The 19,440-nt window shown below is 45.5% G+C and overlaps 1 protein-coding gene and 1 long non-coding RNA gene across 2 annotated transcripts; one reads left to right on the forward strand and one right to left on the reverse strand.

The window, feature by feature from the left end:
- Positions 1-797: 797 nt before the first annotated feature.
- On the reverse strand, positions 798-19,086 carry wnt7bb (wingless-type MMTV integration site family, member 7Bb). The gene is made up of 4 exons (XM_085914263.1): positions 18,960-19,086; positions 12,482-12,708; positions 2,150-2,421; positions 798-2,059 (listed from the first exon to the last, which is right to left on the reverse strand). The coding sequence occupies exons 1-4, from the start codon at positions 19,031-19,033 to the stop codon at positions 1,580-1,582; spliced, it is 1,053 nt and encodes a 350-aa protein (XP_085770389.1). The 5' UTR covers positions 19,034-19,086; the 3' UTR covers positions 798-1,579.
- Positions 9,971-13,211, forward strand: LOC147055146 (uncharacterized). The gene is made up of 3 exons (XR_015066412.1): positions 9,971-10,329; positions 10,860-10,933; positions 12,450-13,211. It is a non-coding gene; the product is annotated as an uncharacterized LOC147055146 (long non-coding RNA).
- Positions 19,087-19,440: the final 354 nt, after the last annotated feature.

The following is a 19,440-nucleotide window of genomic DNA, read 5'->3' on the forward strand; positions in this document are numbered from 1 at the left end:
AGGGGGGGGAATTTATGGAAATAATAGGCTTGGTTATGTGCGGGGCCACTCCACACAGAGCAGGAACATTCTTGTAGGAACATGCTTTCAGCCGTAAAATGAAAAATGCGGATTCCTGACTTTGGGCTCAAGGACGTGTTGTGTTGTTTTGTTGTTTGCACAAATACATGAATTTGTGAATTAAATACTTTGGAGTTATATAAAATATTGATTATTAAAATGAGAAGCCATTCTTGCTTTTGTTTTGGTGCCACCCATGATGATTTTTTTCCCATAATAAAGCTGTATTTATCATGTATTTTAAAGTCATAAAAAACATGTACTATATTTCTGAATGTCTTGTGTAAGTTTTTTATTATTCAAAATAAAAAAGTATGCATTTTGGCATAGACCTAAAAGGTGTTTGTTTGTTTGTTTGTTTATTTCTTTATTTCTTTATTTAATTTTAACCCTGATTTTCTACTTAATTAATTAATCATCTATAATAAGACTAATCAATGAAGTTTTATTTGTAATTATTTTCACAGTAGCTTTGCACACTGACATTATCACAAATGTATTGATTGCAACCTCCCAATTGGTCCTGGTGTTTTGAACTTGGATGAAAAAATTATTAATAGAATTCCCAAAGGCATATAAGAAATCAGATCCAATAGAACCTCAAAGATGGGCCTTGGTCAACATGTGAATTATTTCTAGTCGTTGTGTTTTGAACTACTATTATCATTCATGTCGTGAAGTGTCAAGTGAGTGCGCGAAAAAAGGTAAGCAGCGCCTTTGCGAGTACTTTCCAACCGGGGACTTTTATTTAGCACGACTGAAGAGAAAGTATCAGTGCAGCACTCGACAACATCATCCAGTTTCCAGGAACATTCCCGCCGCACCCTCCGAGCATCCGTCGGTGCGCGCCGGCAACGGAGCGTGAAAACACAAACGATGCGACACTTAAATAGAGCCAAAAGCGTTGGGAATGCCAGACACATTTTAACGATGCTCTTTTGAACAAGACAAGATGAGGTGATTAAGGGTCGTCGGATGGGAGGAGGGGGGGGGGTGTTTTCTTAAAAGACATACAGCTTCAGTCAGAGCTCCTAAAGTACTTTCTTTACACTTAGTAAACAAAAAAGACATCTCTACCCGTTAGTGCTTTGTTTTTGTTTTTTTTAAGATACTATTACATAAATAAACAATTTATTTTTCAGTGTTCAGAACAGACAGTTCCAGTGTGACTGGAAGACCGACATTAACTCCACCATATTCCAGTTGGCAGCAGAGGCTTCCTCCACAGAGTTCTCCGCTCATATATATATATTTATATATATATATTTTTTGGTACACCTCAACGCACCTTGCTTAGAAAAATGTGTCCCAACACGTGCCCCCTTTGTCCACTTGGGCGCAACTTTTGCCACGCGTGAGGCTCTCTGGCGGTCCCGTGCGTACATCCTCGCATGAAGTCGCCGACTGGTACTTTGCATTTGACTCTGTGGAAAGCGATTTTAAAAAGATTCTGGTGTGCAAAACGATGCCGTGAAGAGTGTCCGTCAGAGGTCCTTTTTTTTTTTTTTTCTCCGGTCCTCTACTTGCAGGTGAACACCTCCGTCCGCTCGCTGCACGTGTTGCACTTGACGAAGCAGCACCACTGGAACTTGCAGTTGCACTGCCACACTTTGGTATACTGGTGCGTGTTGTAGCCCCGCCCACAGCACATGAGGTCGCAGCCGTCCGTGTGCGGCGAGGTGCGGTTGCACAGGCGGCCCTGGGTGCCCACGCTGCCCGTGGCCGCGTCCTCCTCGCAGTAGTTGGGCGACCTCTCGATGTACACGAGGTCCGTGTCCATAGGCTTGCGGTAGCCCTGAGTCTGCTTCACCTTCAGGTGGCTGGGCTGCCGAAGCCGGTTGGCCCGCATCACCTCCACGTGCACGGCTTCGTTGTACTTGTCCTTGAGCACGTAGCCGATCTCGCGGAACTTGGGGAGCGTCGTCCAACACGTCTTGGTGGTGCAGGAACCCGACACGCCGTGGCACTTGCACTCCAGCTTCATTCTTTCTTCCAGAACCTGAAAATTGAAATCAATCAAAAATACAGGGCCGATTCCGATTTATTAGTTGCCGATTAACCGATATTCAACGGGAGAACATCGACGTACCTTCCTCCCCGCCTCATTATTGTGCAGGTTCATCAGGCGCCGCGGCGTCTTCTTAATCTCCCGGGCGTCGACGAAGCGGCGGGAGAACTCGATGCCGTATTTGATGTCGGCTGAGCAGCCGCCCCACTTCCAGCCTTCCTCCTGATTGTAGTAACCCTGCTTCTCTCGGTCGCAGCCGCACTGGCTTAGGTTGCCTTGGCTGCACGCCGCCGTGATGGCGTGGGCCACACCCGCTGCCGTGATGGCGTAGGTGAACGCCGCTTCCCGGCTGCCTGCGAGAGGGGAAAGAAGAGATGGTTCGTTTGGGAAGCCTGAGTTGCCGAGCCGTCGAGCCATTGCAAATAAGTTGACACCTTGAGAAGAGATTCATTTCCTTTCCCTGTTGCCTGCTGCACCTTTGCAGGAACACGGTCTCATTTGTGACCACAAAGCATTGCGGGCCTCGCTTTTTGGAGTGCACTGTTGGAATTTTTGTGTGGTGAGAGCCGGTCTAGGTGCTGTCCAAAGTGCTGAATTCCTCAACGGTAGCACCTTTTGTGCAGCAACCCCAACTGCAAACGATCACCGTGCTTGAGTGGACTGCCAGTGTGTTAGTTTGAAACTTTTTTTTTTTTTTTTAACAGGTTTGTTTTTAAAATAACTCTGAGAGAGAGAGGAGGAGAGACGAATACAAGGCAGGACAAGGTGCGGTAAAAAAAAAAAAAAAAAGGCTGAGCTGTCCACGGCTATTCTCCTAATGGCCATAAAGGCCTCTTATCCAAAAAAGCTTCTTCAAGTCAAAAACAGACGGAGGGCTATGACGGCCCTCCCGTCAATCACTCAGAGCAGCATAAATAACAAGGACCAGAAACCATCTTTTGATATTTGTCATGTGCTCCACTCACTTGCAAATATTTGGCTCTCCTGGATTGGAAGCCATCAAGTCACGCAGGTTTCCATGGCAACACAAACTGCTTAGTGTGCAGCAATTCCCTCTTTGTCATTCACCTCTTGTTGTAATCGCATAGGCATTTTTTTTAAAAATGCTTCAAAGATATTTTTGCAGAAAAAAACAAGCCACCCGGTAGTTTCCTATCCTGCAGGACTAATAGCGCAACCGCGGGCTTGCCAGCTTGGGGACTGACGCACAAACTCTCGCCGCTACACCAGTCTGTGGTGGTGATGCACATCATCCCACTCAGAATAACTCAAAATATATGTTGATTTTTTTTGTGCACCGCTTAAGACGATATAGGACTCTAATACCGAGAACTGATATGAAGACCACTTCCTCATTCAGGTGAGCCGACAGGTGCACCGTGACAGAAAAAAATTCTTATGATGTTTGATAAAAAAAAATACATTTAACATTAAAAGGAGAATTTGCATATTTTATGCTCATGTACATGACAAAAATCTGTAGTTTTGTTCCTTTGTAGATTATAGTTCAAAAAGAAGGATGGATGCTACCATGTGGGGCGGCGAGGGGGGGGGGGGGGGGCAAAGATGACTCAGGCCGTGATGACTCATCTAAAGAGTGCCCTGGGGCGCAGATCAGTTGTGCAAAGCCATGTGTGCTCATTTATATTTTAAAAGGACACTTCCTGAATAAAAAGCGCATTGCCATTTTGTCCTTCATCCTTCCCGGCGCACCGCCTCGACAATGGCAAAATACATGGGAGTTCTTCCTCCCAAATGGATGCATAGTTATGGAAGACCTCAATCCCGAGTTCAGAATTTGGCTGCGTTTGCCGCCAAACACAAGGGTGGGGTGGTGAAAAATCCAACCACAACACTGTTTTGTAACAGCAGTGCGTCTTCAAGTGTACTCGCCGTGCCCTTAGCGGAGGAAGGGCCTTTCTTTTGGCCAGGAAGCCACTGCGGAGAAAAAGGCACCCGTAGAACTCTGGAGAGGCCGGGCCGGCCGGCCCCAGTCTCCTGAAAGTCCTCCAGAAGGAACCACCCTGGGATTGCCTCGCTTGCTGCCAGTGGAAAATTGGAGTGACCAGAAAAACCTCAGAAAACTTGGAAACAAGCAGGAGAGAAGAATGGCGGAATATTAAAACAGATGTCTAATGGAGTTTAGAGGCAAGTGTCTGGGGTAGGGGGGATCAGATGGGGAACCAAATCTGAGCAGGTTCAGTTGGTCGCAGTGGGGTTGGAAGTTCATGGGAACTGTGTAAACCTTGCTCCATCCAGGGGTTCGTCTCCTGAGCCCCGCTATTTAACAAATAAATTTTTGTACGGTTGCTAACTCTATTTTGGTTGAACCGTCATCTATTTTGGGTGTGATTCCACTGTCGACCACTAGATGGCGACTATTTAGATTGAGATGGTGTCAATTTGAAAGAAGAGTTTTTTTTGTTGACATTCATTACTCTTGTGTGCTGTAATGTGTTTGTATCGTTTTGTGTTTAAAGAATTAAGTGACGGAAAGGACGGAAAGCCAACTGTTGCTATATATATATAAGCTATATTTTTTTTCTCCTTACGACAAATTGTTTCTATTCATGCCTTGGAGTAGTTCCAAAATTCCTCAGCTAAACGCCAGACAAATTTCACCCCTTGTAGTCATTCATCAGGATGCCAGTTTAAAAGTCACATCCAAATATAAGCCACTCCGACGGAAGCCTCCGTATGTGCTGACAACAGCACGTTGGACACCTGCCTGCTTATGCGGCCATGCCTGTGACGTCAGCGACGGGGGAAAGGGGGACGCAAAAAGATGTCGCGGCTCGCCACCGGAGCTCCAGTCTGGCTTTTTTAGAGCGGGAGGCGGGCGCGCCGCTAGGACAAATTTCTCATGACGCGGCACGGGAAGATTTACGAGCGTCGACGCTTGTACCGGCGGGTGGAAGCAGCGGGGTTGGCTGACCTCAGTCGGCCCCGCTGTCCTCGCCGCCTGCGGGGGCAAAGAAAGGCACAGAGAGCAAGCATGAACTCCACGCTGTTGTTTTGCCAGCTAAATCTAGCAGAGGTGGCAAAAGTACTCACCACAAGTACAAGTATAGATACTGGTGTCACTAAAGAATTGTAAAAGCACTGATTCAACTTCCTTAATATGTATGTATTGAAGTCCCTAGTCAAAATGATGTTTTCCTTTCAAATATATCGGGCAAACCACACCCATTTTTTTTTGTTTTCTGTATCATATCAAAACATTCGACTCGTAATAGAAACCATCAGTCACGCGACACCATGTTATGCTACGTGTCACGCTAATTGAAGCCGTTGGCTCTTTTCCTCTATATTTAAGCTAATTTAGCCGTTAACTTCCACTGAAATGTGCTTTCCAGTTAACTACACTCCTTGAATTTGTCTCTTTCTCTGTTAGCTTCTGGGATGCTAGTAGCTAGCGGATAGAGGGGCTAGCCGAAGACACGATGAAAATGTCCCAGGGGAGATTGGGTTGGACTGAATTGTTGTTCAAACACACACACTAAGAGCCCAACGGTGCTGCTGAATGGCCTCCCTGATGTTGATGGAGCCGTGAAGGGGAAAGCTTTTTAAAGGCCATGCCGGACATGCACTCACGACCTCAACACACACACACACACACACAGAAATGAACCGGGAGTGTGTGCAGCTTAGAAAGCACACGCAGAGCAAACAAATGGCTCTTGCAGTGAACAGAGGGAAAAGTGTCACCTGCTGGTGGCCCAGAGTCTCTACACCTGAGCGGATGCTGGCAAACATGTGCTACAGAAGGTCATAGGTCAGGTTCAAAAGTATTACACCCCTAAAATGTCATATTAGGGTCACTGTGCTTCTAGAAAAAAAAAAAAAAGTTGCCTGAAACCTCACTGAATGAACTTCCCACCTAAAAGCAACAGTCAATATATTTTAAATGCCTTTAAAAAAAAAAAAAAGACAACATCAGTGATTTTAGTTTCCACTTTTTGCATTTGAATAAACAGTGCTGATGTGGCCGTGCCAGCGCTGACATCGTGTCTGAGAGGCCCCGGTCCAAAAAAAAAAAAAAAGGGGGACGTTGGGAAAGTCGGAGGAAAACCCCTCGTTTTGTATACCGATGGGGGCCGCTACTGTTTTCCGTTGCACGTACTCTGTATGGTTGCTATGAGCGCTCCCAGCAAATTACAGACAAAGTTGCGGTCGCTGAGGTTTGCAGCTTCAATTATTAGCTCAGCCTTGTTTCTGTTACAATAAAAATAATATTGTTTTACCAGAGACATCCGGGTCCCGCGTTCCGCATGGGGGGGGGGGGACGTGACACGCTCGCGGCCCGGCGACACACACCGCAGGCACCTAGACTGGCGGAGTAGCGGCGAAGCTAAAACAACCATTCCTGGTGGAACCATGAGAAATGAGAACCGCCTCCGAGAAGATTGAGCTGGCACTAAGTATTTTTGCTGAAATACTCCCCTGAGGTGGAGATGGAGCAGCGGGACTTGTTAAAACAAGCACGGCAAACTCCGGTCTTGAGCTTAATAATGAGCCACACATTGTGAATGGAGCGACGAGCGGGAAATCATCTTCTGGCAGCTTCACTTGAACCACTCCACTATAAATGATTCATTTTGTAAACATGGAAGACAAGTCTTGCGTGAACCCCCAAATATTTCTGGAAGTTGAGAAAAGCATCCCGACACACATTCTGTGCGAGAACCTTGTTGCTCTTCCGCACTTGGTCCCCGCTTGACCCCCCCCACTCCCCTCCCCTCGTGAAACCCATCACCTAAGTGGCCCGGTCGCGGTGTGATTGTTGGCACATGTAAAATGTCCAGCGAGTAGAGAATACAGTGATTGTGCGGAACAAAGCGTGTGGCCAGATTACGGTTGATCCTCTCGCATCCTGCTTCCTCCGCCGTCTAGCGGCGCTGGCAGACACGGGCGGACGCAGATCTCACCGATAACGCTAATAGTGGTGGGGGGGGGCAACCCCAGGCGGCCGCGTCAGCAGACGGAGAGAAACTCCTGACTCACCCACGCACTTGGAGAGCCAGCTTATGAATGAACACCGACGCAGGTCAAAGGAAGAGAAGGGAAGTCCCCGCCCTAGATATGGCGGCTACACGCGGTGGGATGCGGGAGATGACCTTTGGCCGGCCCACGCGGCCAATAACAAAGGCATCCCGCTCAGCTATCCGACCGACGCAACGGCTGTGCGCACGAGCGTCGTGTTTTCTCTGGCCTGCGCGGCGAGGATGGTCAGACAGGATTGCGAGCGACCACATGATGATGGGCTGAAAAACGGGCCTCCATCCATCCATCCATCCATCTAGCTGCTGCTGCTCTTCCACCTCTGCGTTGAGCCCCACGCTATCAGACAATTGCGTGGCCCGACCCGTGAATCGTGCATCGTCGAGAACCGTGGCCAGACAGAAGCTGAACAGCAAGTGGCCTTCAGCTTTGAAAAGGGTTCTCCTAGACTTTGCGGTGGTCCCAATACTTTTGTACACATCAACTGGGATCTCCCCGCGCGCGTTTTCAACATCTAACTCAATCCTTCGGCTCTCATTTCCTTTTCCTTTGTCAGGCTGAGGAAATAAAGCATGAATGGAACATAGCGGTCATTTAAATACATTTCACGTCCCGTTGCCAGTTCATTATTAGCTTTCGGTCGGACCGCACTTGTCATACGTGCGAGGCTATGATTTCACCACAAACGGCCATCGAGTGATTCCGAGAAGAGGGCGGGCTCTCCCATAATGCGTTTAAAATGTGCGAGCATTGTGTCGCGCTAGCTAGCTCGTGACCACAGCTGGCAATTAATGGCGACTCCCATAACAATAGAAGGGCAATTACGGAAATAGTAATGACATGTTAGGAAATGATGTACATTTTTCTTCATTGCGCCGCATGTCAGCACTTGGACCGAATAAGCTAGCACGCCGCGTCCAGAATGATTCCGCTCTGTTTTCGCAGCGCTCGCTCGTTCTCCTCCTGTCTCCGTCTATCTGCTCTGACCTTTCCCCTCCACTGCATCGCCCCGGCCGGTCTCCAGCAGCTCTTTCCACACAAGTGCTTTTCAATGAAGGCGCTGACGTAAACATCCTTTATCTGACTGGACGCATTTTTTTTTTTTCTTCTGTCGGGCCCCTTGGCAGGTGGATTCGCGGATGGCGGAGGTGGATGGATGAAAGACGAGGGGGGCTGCTAGGGAGTAGCTGCAATCGTGGGAGGATGAGGAAAATCCAAACGCTAACACGCCCGCCCGCTATTGTCCAAGCGTTCTACCATTTAAGCGGCCAACATTCCACATTCTGATGCTAAATTAACGGGCCAAATATGCTTGTAAAAACTGGCTGCACCTCAGTCGTTGTTTACATTTGGTGGCATTCGTCTTCTTTTTACACTTTTACACAAACAAGTGTTAGCCGACTAGCAAAGAAATGACAGCCGGCTAGCATCCCGCTAGCCACGGTCAGCTGAAAATAAAACGAAAGAGGATGTCAAATATATATGTTTATGTCAACATAATAATATAGAAATTTTAATTTGACCCAAAGCATTTTGAGTATTTAGTACTAATGTGTCAAATCCAAGGCCCGGGGGCCAGATCCGGCCCGCCACATCCTTTTATGTGGCCCGCAAAGATTCATGTCAGTACTAAAATATATAAAATATTAGAAATGTTTTAACTTTTTTTTTTAACTCTTTATTTCCATGCATTGAGCAGCTTTTAAGATCAGGTGTGCGTGCAGTGACGCAAAGCAGCCATCTCTCAACAAAGCACGGTGACCCGCACAAGTGCAACGGCATCCATTCCTCTCTTTGCTGACAGCGACATCAAACTTGTGTAATAGCTCACCAGCGGCACAACCAAACAAAGGCCTTTCAAGCCAGGCCAAGCCCCAGCGAGGCCGGTGACAAACTGGCTGGGAAGTCAAACAGAGGGTAACCGGAGCGCTCCGTTTTACGACGCCCCGTCTTTGATGCTGAGTGTAGCCGCTGAAAGGTGTCCATTTTCAAGCTGCGCTCAGCAACATCAAGTGCGTGGCTGTTTGAAAGAGGTCAAAATGTTGCTTTTAAAAAGCAACCTGAGTGCTTTTTGAGGCCAAAGATGAAAAACATACCGGATGTCATTCATACGAAATGCCAATGTACGACATTCATTCCAAGCCTGACACGTTTTGACATTTGAAAATCCTCGAAAGGTCGTTCTTTAAGTAACGTGGGCTCTAAACCGGCCGGCGGTGATGTTTAGTGTTCATCATCGGAGGGATTTTGTAATTGAAATGGTAGCCAAACAGCTTTATATGATGATGATGATGATGGTTTGGAGATGGAATTGGAATTTTCTTTTTTTTTTTTTTTTTGCAGAGGTGTATTCCATGATTTCATACGTCCCGCGAAAGAATTCCATAATATACTTTGACAATTTTAAATAACACCACAAATTCTGGAAAAAACAGCACAGGCAAAGATGTTGATGGCAGGTGTTTAAAATAGACTTTTTTTTTTTTGTTTTGTTTCCACAGCGTCTAGAACTGACAAGGGAATTCTTCGCTCACGTCTGTGGTCTCCCGCGACGACCGAGCGGGAAGCTAAAAAAAAAAAATGCTGCCAAAAGTGAATGCGTAGCCTTCCTGTCTACTGCACCAGAGAGCTTCATCGCTCATTGGATTCAACTAAAATACCCACAAGTATAAACAAGCACCTGCTAACAACATATCCTCTCAAAAATAGAAAGGAAATATATACACATTATTTTACATTTTATAGTATATTAAATTTTAAATTTTTGGACTTGGGAATCTTACAAAGCAAAAAAAAAAAGGAAAAATCCAGGAAGTGAAAGAAAGGAAGCAGGAAGTGAAAACAGGGAAGGAGATAAAGGTGTCACACCTGTGGTGGGTTAAAAAAAAAATATTTGGAAGGAAGTGAAACCAGGAGCATGAAGTGTGAAGTGAAATATATCAGGATTTAGTTGTTGGACATTTAATAGTCCCGGGACACTATTCTATGAAGCATATTTTCTGCCATTTTTCTTTTTTCAGACATGCTGCTGGATCTTTTGTCTGCCTGGATTTGAATCAACAAAATAAGCTAAGTGATAACACACACACACACACACACACGCAAACACACTCAGCCACAACGTTGAGCTACTTGTTGTTTTCTGGTTGGCGGCCATTTTGACTAACCAGAGCATGCCTCTGTACAAACAACCCATTGACCTCAATTTTACGACTTTTAACCGATCCACCATGGACTTTCCTCCACTGCTTCTTCAGCTTGTGAGTGATGCTTGCAGTACTGTGTTGATATAAAGTTGGCGTGTGCTGTTTGAAAATAGTTTTTTTTTTTTTTTTTTAAATATAGTAGCGAATCTCTTGATGCAGAAATGGAACCGTTCTTATCAGTCCCATGGAATCAATTTTTGACTTAAGAGGATTTAGCTGGAACTGGAGCGTGATAGTCAATATGATGCCGTCAACATTTAATTTTGCAACCCAACATTTTGCTACAACTTATCCGCAGACTTGACAGCAGCATTTTTTTGGGTTGTTGTTTTTTTTTGTCAACCTCAACCCAATCGTACCACAAGTGGAGGAAACGTCGTGTTTATGTTGGTTACATCCCAGCTGTTGATGACAAGCAAGTTTTTCTCCTAAAGTCTGCATACGACGAGAATCGTAAAATTACTATGCGAGTTCACAAAAGGGGCAAAGTTGACGTCTTGAGAAAATGTTAAGGACACGTTAGCAAGTCTGCGCGTTGTAAGTTGCGGCCATCGACACTTCGTTAATGAATGTGCTTCTATTAGGTGTGTTGAAGGAGGGAAACATCTCAATCATGCAGAACAGCGCCCCTCGAGGACTGGAGGACTTGTGAGATAAGGTAAAATAATCTTTCATTGTCCCACACTGATTTAATTAGTAAAGTACCAAGAACGAAACGCTTCTGGAGGTTTCGCTGGAATTGTGGCTACACTTGGGCGTGACTCAAATCAATCAACACAGATTCACCCCAAGTATCAGAAAGACAAAAAGCAGGCCTTGTTAGTGTTTTTCCTCAAACCAAAAAGTACTGATTGAAAATTTGGGAGCGTCACTGAAACGAAAAGCAGCGCATTCACAACAAAGACAAAATGATTTGAAACAGAACCTTTGGCCTTAACAAACGACCCGGCCGCAACATGGCGGCCACAAAGTGAGATGACAGATATTGTAAAACAAAAACAATGCACCAAAACGTGTATGTGTGTGTGTTTTTATTCTTCACAAACGTCTGCTTCCCATCTTTTTTTCTCGCAAAGAAGCATAGCGAGCGACTGAAGCCAATTAAAAACAGATGTGTCCGACGAATTGGCTTAGAACTCCGCCATTAGCTGTCCTCTCATCTGCAATATCGTTTTTCAAATGTAGATTTTAGCAGGGCTTTGCGTGTCGCGGCTAATCGAGCGGACCCGTTGCAGCAAGGCCCGACGCGGCTCTTGGGGACTCGGATGGGAAAGTCGCGTCGAGCGGAGCTGAGCCGAACTCTTGCGCAATAGTGCGTCAAAGAGTGTGATGTGCGATGCTGGTTTGAGTTTTGGACCGTGTGATGTGTGCACCTCTGAAGAGCCACATTTCATAGACCGCAGAGGGACTGTATGGGACCGCCACAAAATGAGACTTGATGGAAAGTCTGAGCTTTCAATAGCATAACCACAGAATCGCAAGCGCTGAATTCTTAAGCTAATGCTAGCCCTATTCTTGTCACTCATGTTCATTGTCCAATCCAAATTTTAGATACACCTGTTTTGTCAGCCCATCAAAGATGTGTTCCCAAGAAATACAAAAATTCAATTGTGTAGCCATTTCTTTGCTCTTTTGTGTAGTGACGTGAAAGAGCTAACGTAAGCTATGCTAGTTAGCCGTTTGTCTACCTTTTGGATTTGTGGATATTGGGAACGTTTGCATCGAGATTGAAGAAAATAATGTCAAGAAAGTTTGTCCACTTGCTTCATGACTTATTTGTCGAACCATTTTGAGTTAAGCTACTTCCTGATTCGCGTGTATACATTTTACTTCCTTGTTCCTGGTTGAAGGACATTTTGAGCAGACCAACAAAATTCTCTACGATTCACATTCTGGTAGATGGGGGAAACCTCCATTGAGATTCGTACGGCAACCAGAGAAATGATTATTTCACAAGAGTAGAAAAACAATGCCTCATTTCTGTCCACTTTTTGATAGGTTGCCTCTTACAGGCTGTGAAATCTTTGAGCAACCCTGCTTACCAACAAGCGAACCAAACATTTACAAAGCCAGACTTAGAAAACACACGAAAATGGCAAATCATTATTGAGCTCAGAGCAGTTCACAGGAGAAGCCAGGCAAAAATTATTATTATTATTTTTTTTTAAAAACAGCGCAGCCTTTTTGCAATAGAAGCCCGACTGACCTACACGCAGCTCCTGACCGAAGACCGTCCTCTCCCCCAGCGCCGAACAGTTCCAGCGGCCGTAGCGGAACTGATACTGACACTCATTGATGCCCATCTGGGCGCCTTCGCCCACAACAATGATGGCGTCCGGGCGGCTCTGGCAGATGGCCCGCTGACGAGGCGCCAGCCCGGGAATCTTGTTGCAGATAATGTTGGCACCCAGAGCCACCACTGAGGACAGGGCCCTGCCAAAAAAGGGGAAAGAGAAGCAAAACCGTCAGTGCTCATGGATGCACGCGCTCGAGTTCAAATTTCCTTCCAAAAAGGAGACTCGCTTACTCTTCTCCACACTATGATTCATTTCAACCCCTGATTGATGCACCTTCCGTAGTAAAGTGAAAGCCTCGTAGGGCTTTCATTCAGGCCCGCTGCACACATTTTTTTTTTTTATCAGCCCGTGGCATATCCGAATCATAAATTCAAAGGCATGGCCTACAAACAAGTTCAAGCGATTCAAATGTATTAGTTTTTGAAAAGAATTTCAAACCACCATTTTTTTAAATGGTATTATATTGCATTTAAAATGTTTTGAAAATTTTGAGGTTATGTGATCCATCCATGTCACACGGGAAATTGCAAAAAAACTACAATATCTAAATACATTGTGATGTTATGAGAGACCATGCTTAGAATTGGAAAAAAATGAGTCACCTTATCAAAAACAAACGTAAATTTCATGACAACAAACTTTGACAATTCAACATATTTTAATATTTGTCAATGTGAACATTTTCTTTTTGACTTTTCACAATGCACAAGAAATTCAAGTTTACAGAGCTGATTGTTTCTTGTATCCTTCCCCAACTTCAAGTTGTAATTAAAAGCAACTCGGCAAAGTATTTTCTAGCAAACACCTTGCTTGCGTTGTTGAGCTTGGAAACATTGTTGCCATCTATATCAATAAGTTCCGACTTAAATGTTGGAGCCCCCCCCCAAAATAGGAAATAACCCACAGAAGTGTGTCCTACTTGTTTTGTAATAGTAATGTTGGGATGTAAAACGGCCATGTGGGATGAGAACATATCTGAATCTCTCGAGTGATGTCGACACCATCATCATCATCATCATCATCATCATCCGCCGCATATGATTTGATTTAAACTACAATCAACACATGGCTCATCAACATCCATGGAAACCTCTCAAGCGGAGAAACCCTCCGACGGAAACCCAATAAATTATATAAGCCCCAAATGCCGCTTCTCGCTGGTGACGACGGCATCTCTGCCTGCGCATGTGATGTTGATGATGATGCAGACTTGAGCTTATAGCCAATTATCGTAAAATAAAAAAAAAATAAAAAAAGGTTCCTTATGATTTGCAGCTCTTTTACATTAACGACATGCACATGGGGCACATTATCAAGACTTCATCTGAAGGTGACTAAATGCACATATGCTTGCAGACAAGCAAATTTGCACCCACTTCGCCCACCCTGCGACTGTTTTAAGCAAACTTTCCGGGGGGGCACCCAGTCAAGTATGACGTCGCCCACGGCGAGCTGGCGCAGGAGACACCAGACTTATTCCAGCAGGGATTTGAGCTCTCACACACATTGCAAAAAAAGAAAGAAAAACTCTTTTGGTTGGAGATTAAGAGCGAAACATTTGATGGATGGCGAGAAGTCGCGTTCTGACAACGGCTTTTTCCACCCAGACAAGGAACGCAAATGAAACCCAAGTGCAGCTGTTACCAAAGTGACGTTGCCTCGCTTCACTCGAGCTAAAAGCGTCTCGTTGGAATCAAAATCTCCAAAAATCAAACAAAATTTGGAATTTCATCGCAGAAAAAAAATGCTAGTTAAAAAAAAAAAATTGCCCCTCTTGTTATCTTGCGCATGTCATTCACCTCGTTGCCCTCTTGCTGCTCCGCTGACCCCAGAGTCACCCCTACATGCGGTCGCCCACGGCAACGGCGACATCCCATCCATAGCAACCACTCATTGTGTTGGCTTCAATGCGGTCGGTCTCTGGCTCCGACTCTGAACCGAAGCGAATCGGCGCTCTGACAAGAACGAGGCAGATGATGGCAATGGACGGCCTTGCGGGACAAACTTGCAGGGAAATCGAAAATCATGACAGAAAAAGGATTTGAGAAATCCCCCTACGAATATCGGGAAGGCCACTGTTCTCTTTTTTTTTACATAGCGCCCTCTATTGTGAGCACACTGAGGACATTACATTGCTGTTCAAGTGAAATGTGTGGCAAGACGCTTAGAAAGAAAAAAAAAAAGCCGTCGAACGTGAAAAGAGTAAAGACACTATTAATTAGTGACCAATTAGTCAAACCTACTCTTTTAAAACTTTTATTTCAGTATTTAATTACAATTATAACGCATGCAAGTTAGCAATTAGCCATTAGCTTCATCAAGGATTGGAACAAGTGCTCAAAAGTAATACTACCATTTAAAAAAAATATTGTCGGATGGATTATTATAAGTCAGCGAAAGAGGAGAATAAAAAATCGGAGCGGCTCACGATGATGCAGAGCGCCGGCAGCCTTAGTAATACCTGCGCCTTACTATCTTTGGAAGGTAGAATTTTTGATGAAGAGCGGCCGGGAACTCCGCTTCCGCTCCGAGTGACTCAGAGTGGAAACCCACATTCCGTTGAGCATCTTTGCCAACGTGACCTGACAAGTACAACCCAAAAAAAAAAAACGGGGACATCCGAGCGGCTCTTACATCACTGTGTCGTGTGGCCCTCGAGACAACGTGGGCGGCCGACGTCATTGCAGACGATTTTTGCGAAGCCACCGTCTCAGTCGTCACATGGAACGATGTGTGTGTCGCACTGAGGCAGCTTCAGCTCCCAGGCATGAATCTTACAGAGGAATGCACTCACAAAAATCATGCCTGGGACATATTTTAACTTGGATGGATGATTACAACTGACCCCCCCCTTCCCACCTCTACACCTCAAGAGCAGGAAATGTTGTGCTTTAGGGCTGAATGGGATGCTCTCTCCTCTCTCCACTCAGCTTGGGTGAAGATGCATGCAACTCCCCCAACTCTCCCAAAACAACAGAGGTGCCTTGAGATAAGAGTGACCCGAGTGACAGGTTTTTCAAGATACGAGTTGACATCTGACTGATTTTTTTTGGGGTCTTTTTTTCTTTTGATACAAGTGGAAAATGCCAACATTAGCATCAATAGGTGCCATTTGAAAAGCCTTTAAGTAATGCATATTTGAACACAAACGGTGGAGCGACACACGTAGACAGTCATTTAAGTTGCAAAAACTTTCAAAGATAAATGATTGACATTTATGGCAACAATTTTCAAGTTGGGGACAATACAAGTAATAATTCAAACTTAACGTTTTATTGAAGCCTGTTTTCTGGGATGCTGGCTAAAAGGCCATATAAGTGACCTTGGACACCTTCAACCTATCGCAGGGCACTTAAGGAAAAACAACAGAGTACCCTCAGAACCTCCACGCAAGGACTTAGTTCGAACGCGGAACCTCAGCGCTGTGAGCCAAGCACTATTGCGCCGTGCCGCCCCGACAAGAAACTTGCATCATCCAAATAAACAACGTATTTATGTCTGTAACGTGCAAGCCTCGACTCGGGCTCCGTATGCGCCTGCAGTGAGCGTAGCCCACTTTTAATTTAGGGGGGGAAAAAAAAAATACAACAACCCAAAACCACACATCTATTTTAGCAGCAGGTTTGGGGTCTCCGAGCAGAAAGCGAGAAAACAAGCAAAAGAGCAAAAGAATGGCTTGGAAATTACTTTTGCAAGTCCGGATCCTGCAGGGATGGATGATTGTTGTTTAATTAAAAGCCGCGCGGCATTAGGGTGTCAATCAAGTGATGAATGGACTCACTGGGACGGTGAGGTCATAAGATAACAACTCTGTGACTTTTCTCGCCAATTCGACAGCCTGGTTCATTTGTTCTTGAACATATCTGCCACTCAGTGGCCAAAATGAAGCCGGCAAGTAGAGAGAAGTTGCTCCAAATGTTGCACCGAATGTCTTCAATTGAAGTTTGCGTGAGCAAAATGTCACCCGAATGCACACTTTGAGTGGCTTCATTTAAGTTGATGGAGTTAATTGGAGCCAACTTACAGGTAACTGCCGCTGGTGAGGATGAGGAAGATCTGCGGGTAGTAGACTGACAGCAGAACACTGCGCGACGAGAACAGGATCATGATGACATGGAGGAGCCAAAGCGGCTTAGGCGCCTCGCACGGGGGGATGAGCAAGATGGCAAAACACACTTTCAATTTTTCAAATTAATCATTGATACAAAAAAAATCCGTTGCTCTTAAATCCCAGGTCTGTCTTTTATCTTTTTTTTTTCTTTTAAATCAAAATAATAAAATAAAAATCCAGCTCCCGAGTCACGCCGCTCCGAGCTGCCGTAGCCGAGTGAGCGGGGCCGGGGCCGGGGTGCGCTCTGACATGTCTCCGCAGCGGCGGCGGCGCGGCAGCGGTGGTGGTGGGTGATGCGTTCAGGGACCTCGCATGGCAGAAAAGTGCCTGTGCGCGCTCGGCTCCGCAGTCGCGGCTGCCATTGGGCGGCCGGAGACGACTGCAGTCCGCCCACTTTGCCACGGCGGGACAATAGGAAGAGGTGGAGGGTGGCTTGCAGTGATCCGAGGTTTCATTCATCATCAACTGCACCGCACTCCTCCTCAGAATAAAATCCCCCCCTCCCTCCCTCCCTCCCAAACAACAACAAACACCGGCATCGCAACTTCTTGCGCGCAAAAAGAGGAGCGTTGAAATCAGCACTTTTTTTTTAGGGGGGGGGGGGGGGGAGGCAGGATGAGTCAGTCTGCATCCACAAGTTGGTGTTATATGCAAGCTTTGGGCTGGAATACGAAGGAATATTCCCCCGGCTTCTAAAATAGCACAAAAGTTGTATTGTCCGGCCCAAAAGCCCTCTTTGAAAGACGCTCTATGTAAGGGGCAAGCAAAGTATGGCCCGTGGGCCACAAATGGCCCACTCTCTTCTTTAATCCGGCCCACTGAGCATTTACATTTTCAAGACTCCTGTGGTATTTGTTGTTCATTTGGTCGGTTTGCCAGGTCTTACAATGTCATTTTTATTTATTAATTTATTGTAGGGGCGCAGGGGGGGGGGGGGGGGGGAATTTTTAGAATCCAGGCAAAGAAATGAAATAGCTGCACAAATTTCAGCCTATGCGTGTTTGGGTGCGTGTGCACGTGTGTGCGAGCGTGTCGCTATGGGCCTGTCAGTCAACACCTGCAGGCTCCAGTCGTCGTAAATGAAGAGGGTACAATGAAAGATTTAGTGAAAGTAAAAGGATGGAAGGAATGAGCTAAATGGTCGGGCTTAGTAAACATAGTAAGAGCACCACACACATTGCATATTGTCAGTACACTGTCATGCGATATGAGCATCTGTGGAGCTCCAAGTGTCCACATGAGCTTCTTCTACTTCTATATTTCTTTTACTATCTGGCTAGACACTGTGCAGCAGCCACAACACGAGCACAAACAACTGCAGCATGCATCCATCCAGCAATGTTTACTTTTGCCAAGCATAATGGTGGCGTGTGGCAGGTGTATGGCTGTTTCGCTGATCTTAGAAATGGAGATTTGATGCGAGAAAGTGCGCGTGAATGACTGAATGAAACTTTATGCAGGGTGCAAAAAAAAAAAAAATCCAATTTTTACATCATTACATTGGACTTTTCAAAAATTGGGTCGAAAATCATTCAAGATGGGTTAATAAGGGACGACCCAACTTTCAGGATTATTTGGCCCCATAACCTAAAAAATTGCCGGTGGCAACCCAAATGAATCGTTTTTGTATCACAAAAAATAGATAAGCCAAAAGTTGGTTGAGTCCTGTTTTTTTTTTTAATCTATTTTTACTGTGCATAAAGTGATTTTGATTTGGAAGAAGAAAAGAAATGCAAATATAAGATTTTTAGGGTTGGTGCCCTTTTTGGTGCACCCCTGCAAATTTCCAGCTTACTTTCATACATTTATATCTATTTTTTAAAAAATATCATGCTCTATCACCACATGTGCTATATGTCGGCGTTTTCTAAAACATGGGGCCCTTTTTCCCTTCAAGACCAGCAATCTCCCTTCTTATCCAGCATATTAGTGCAAATTGTTCCATGAGTTTTGCGTCTTCTTGTGTGTTCTCCTTCAGTATGCAGAGGCGGTAAGGGGAGGGATGAGGAGAGTTAAAGCTAAACAGGTAAAAACTCAGTCTGGGGCCGATGGAATGTGGAAATACAACTCTGGCGTGGTGCTATTAAAGAAAAGAAAAAAAAGGTATGCATGGCTGCAGACAGCAACAGGAATGGTTGGGAATGACACTCAAGCACGACTTCTTGCCTCATCCTATTGATCAAAGCAGCTTCTTGCGCGGAGAAGCTTTATTCCCAAAAAAAAAAAAAAAAAAAAGAATTCTCGACTTGGTTGTGTTGCACGCAACTAAAACTCACCCGAGTCTGAGGTAGATGATGCCCAAACACAGGAACACGGGGTACAGGGTCCAGGTTCGGAGGGGCTTGTGCATGGTCGTTGCCACTCCGTCCGTGGGCCATGCACTGTACGTATTGGATGCGTAACCACAAAGCGACTTGCTCCCCCCACCCACCCCCCGCCACCTCACAATCGGCCTACTTACTAAGTAACTAACTAACTAACTAACTAACCCTTCCACATGCACGCATGGCGACTTTTTCCCGCGGCACCGAGCTCGTGTAGAATCGTCCCCAGGGTGCAGTCCATGGTCCGGTCCGGTCCAGAAAGTAGCAGGTGAAATGAGCTGGTGGACGTGTCCTCCAAAAAAAAAAAAAAAAGATTGGATTACTTGTTCCGTCCAGTCCTCTTTGAGCTATTCTAATGAAATATTCCCCAAGTACCTTTCTTTAAATTAACTCCATGGTGTCCTGACGCCAGACAGGTAAGGAAAGCCTCGCA

The sequence above is a fragment of the Syngnathus leptorhynchus genome, chromosome 6 (assembly GCF_054491065.1).
Source record: "Syngnathus leptorhynchus isolate UIUO chromosome 6, UIUO_Slep, whole genome shotgun sequence".
NCBI classification, from domain to species: Eukaryota; Metazoa; Chordata; class Actinopteri; order Syngnathiformes; family Syngnathidae; genus Syngnathus; species Syngnathus leptorhynchus.

Excerpts from the sequence above, each read along its gene's own strand:
- wnt7bb (XM_085914263.1), bottom strand. The coding sequence starts at position 19,033 with ATGCACAAGCCCCTCCGAACCTGGACCCTGTACCCCGTGTTCCTGTGT. Across the intron at positions 2,422-12,481 it reads CGGTCAGGAGCTGCGTGTAG|GCAGCCGGGAAGCGGCGTTC; the intron begins GTCAGTCGGGCT and ends CCCCTCTCGCAG. Across the intron at positions 2,060-2,149 it reads ATAATGAGGCGGGGAGGAAG|GTTCTGGAAGAAAGAATGAA; the intron begins GTACGTCGATGT and ends TTCAATTTTCAG.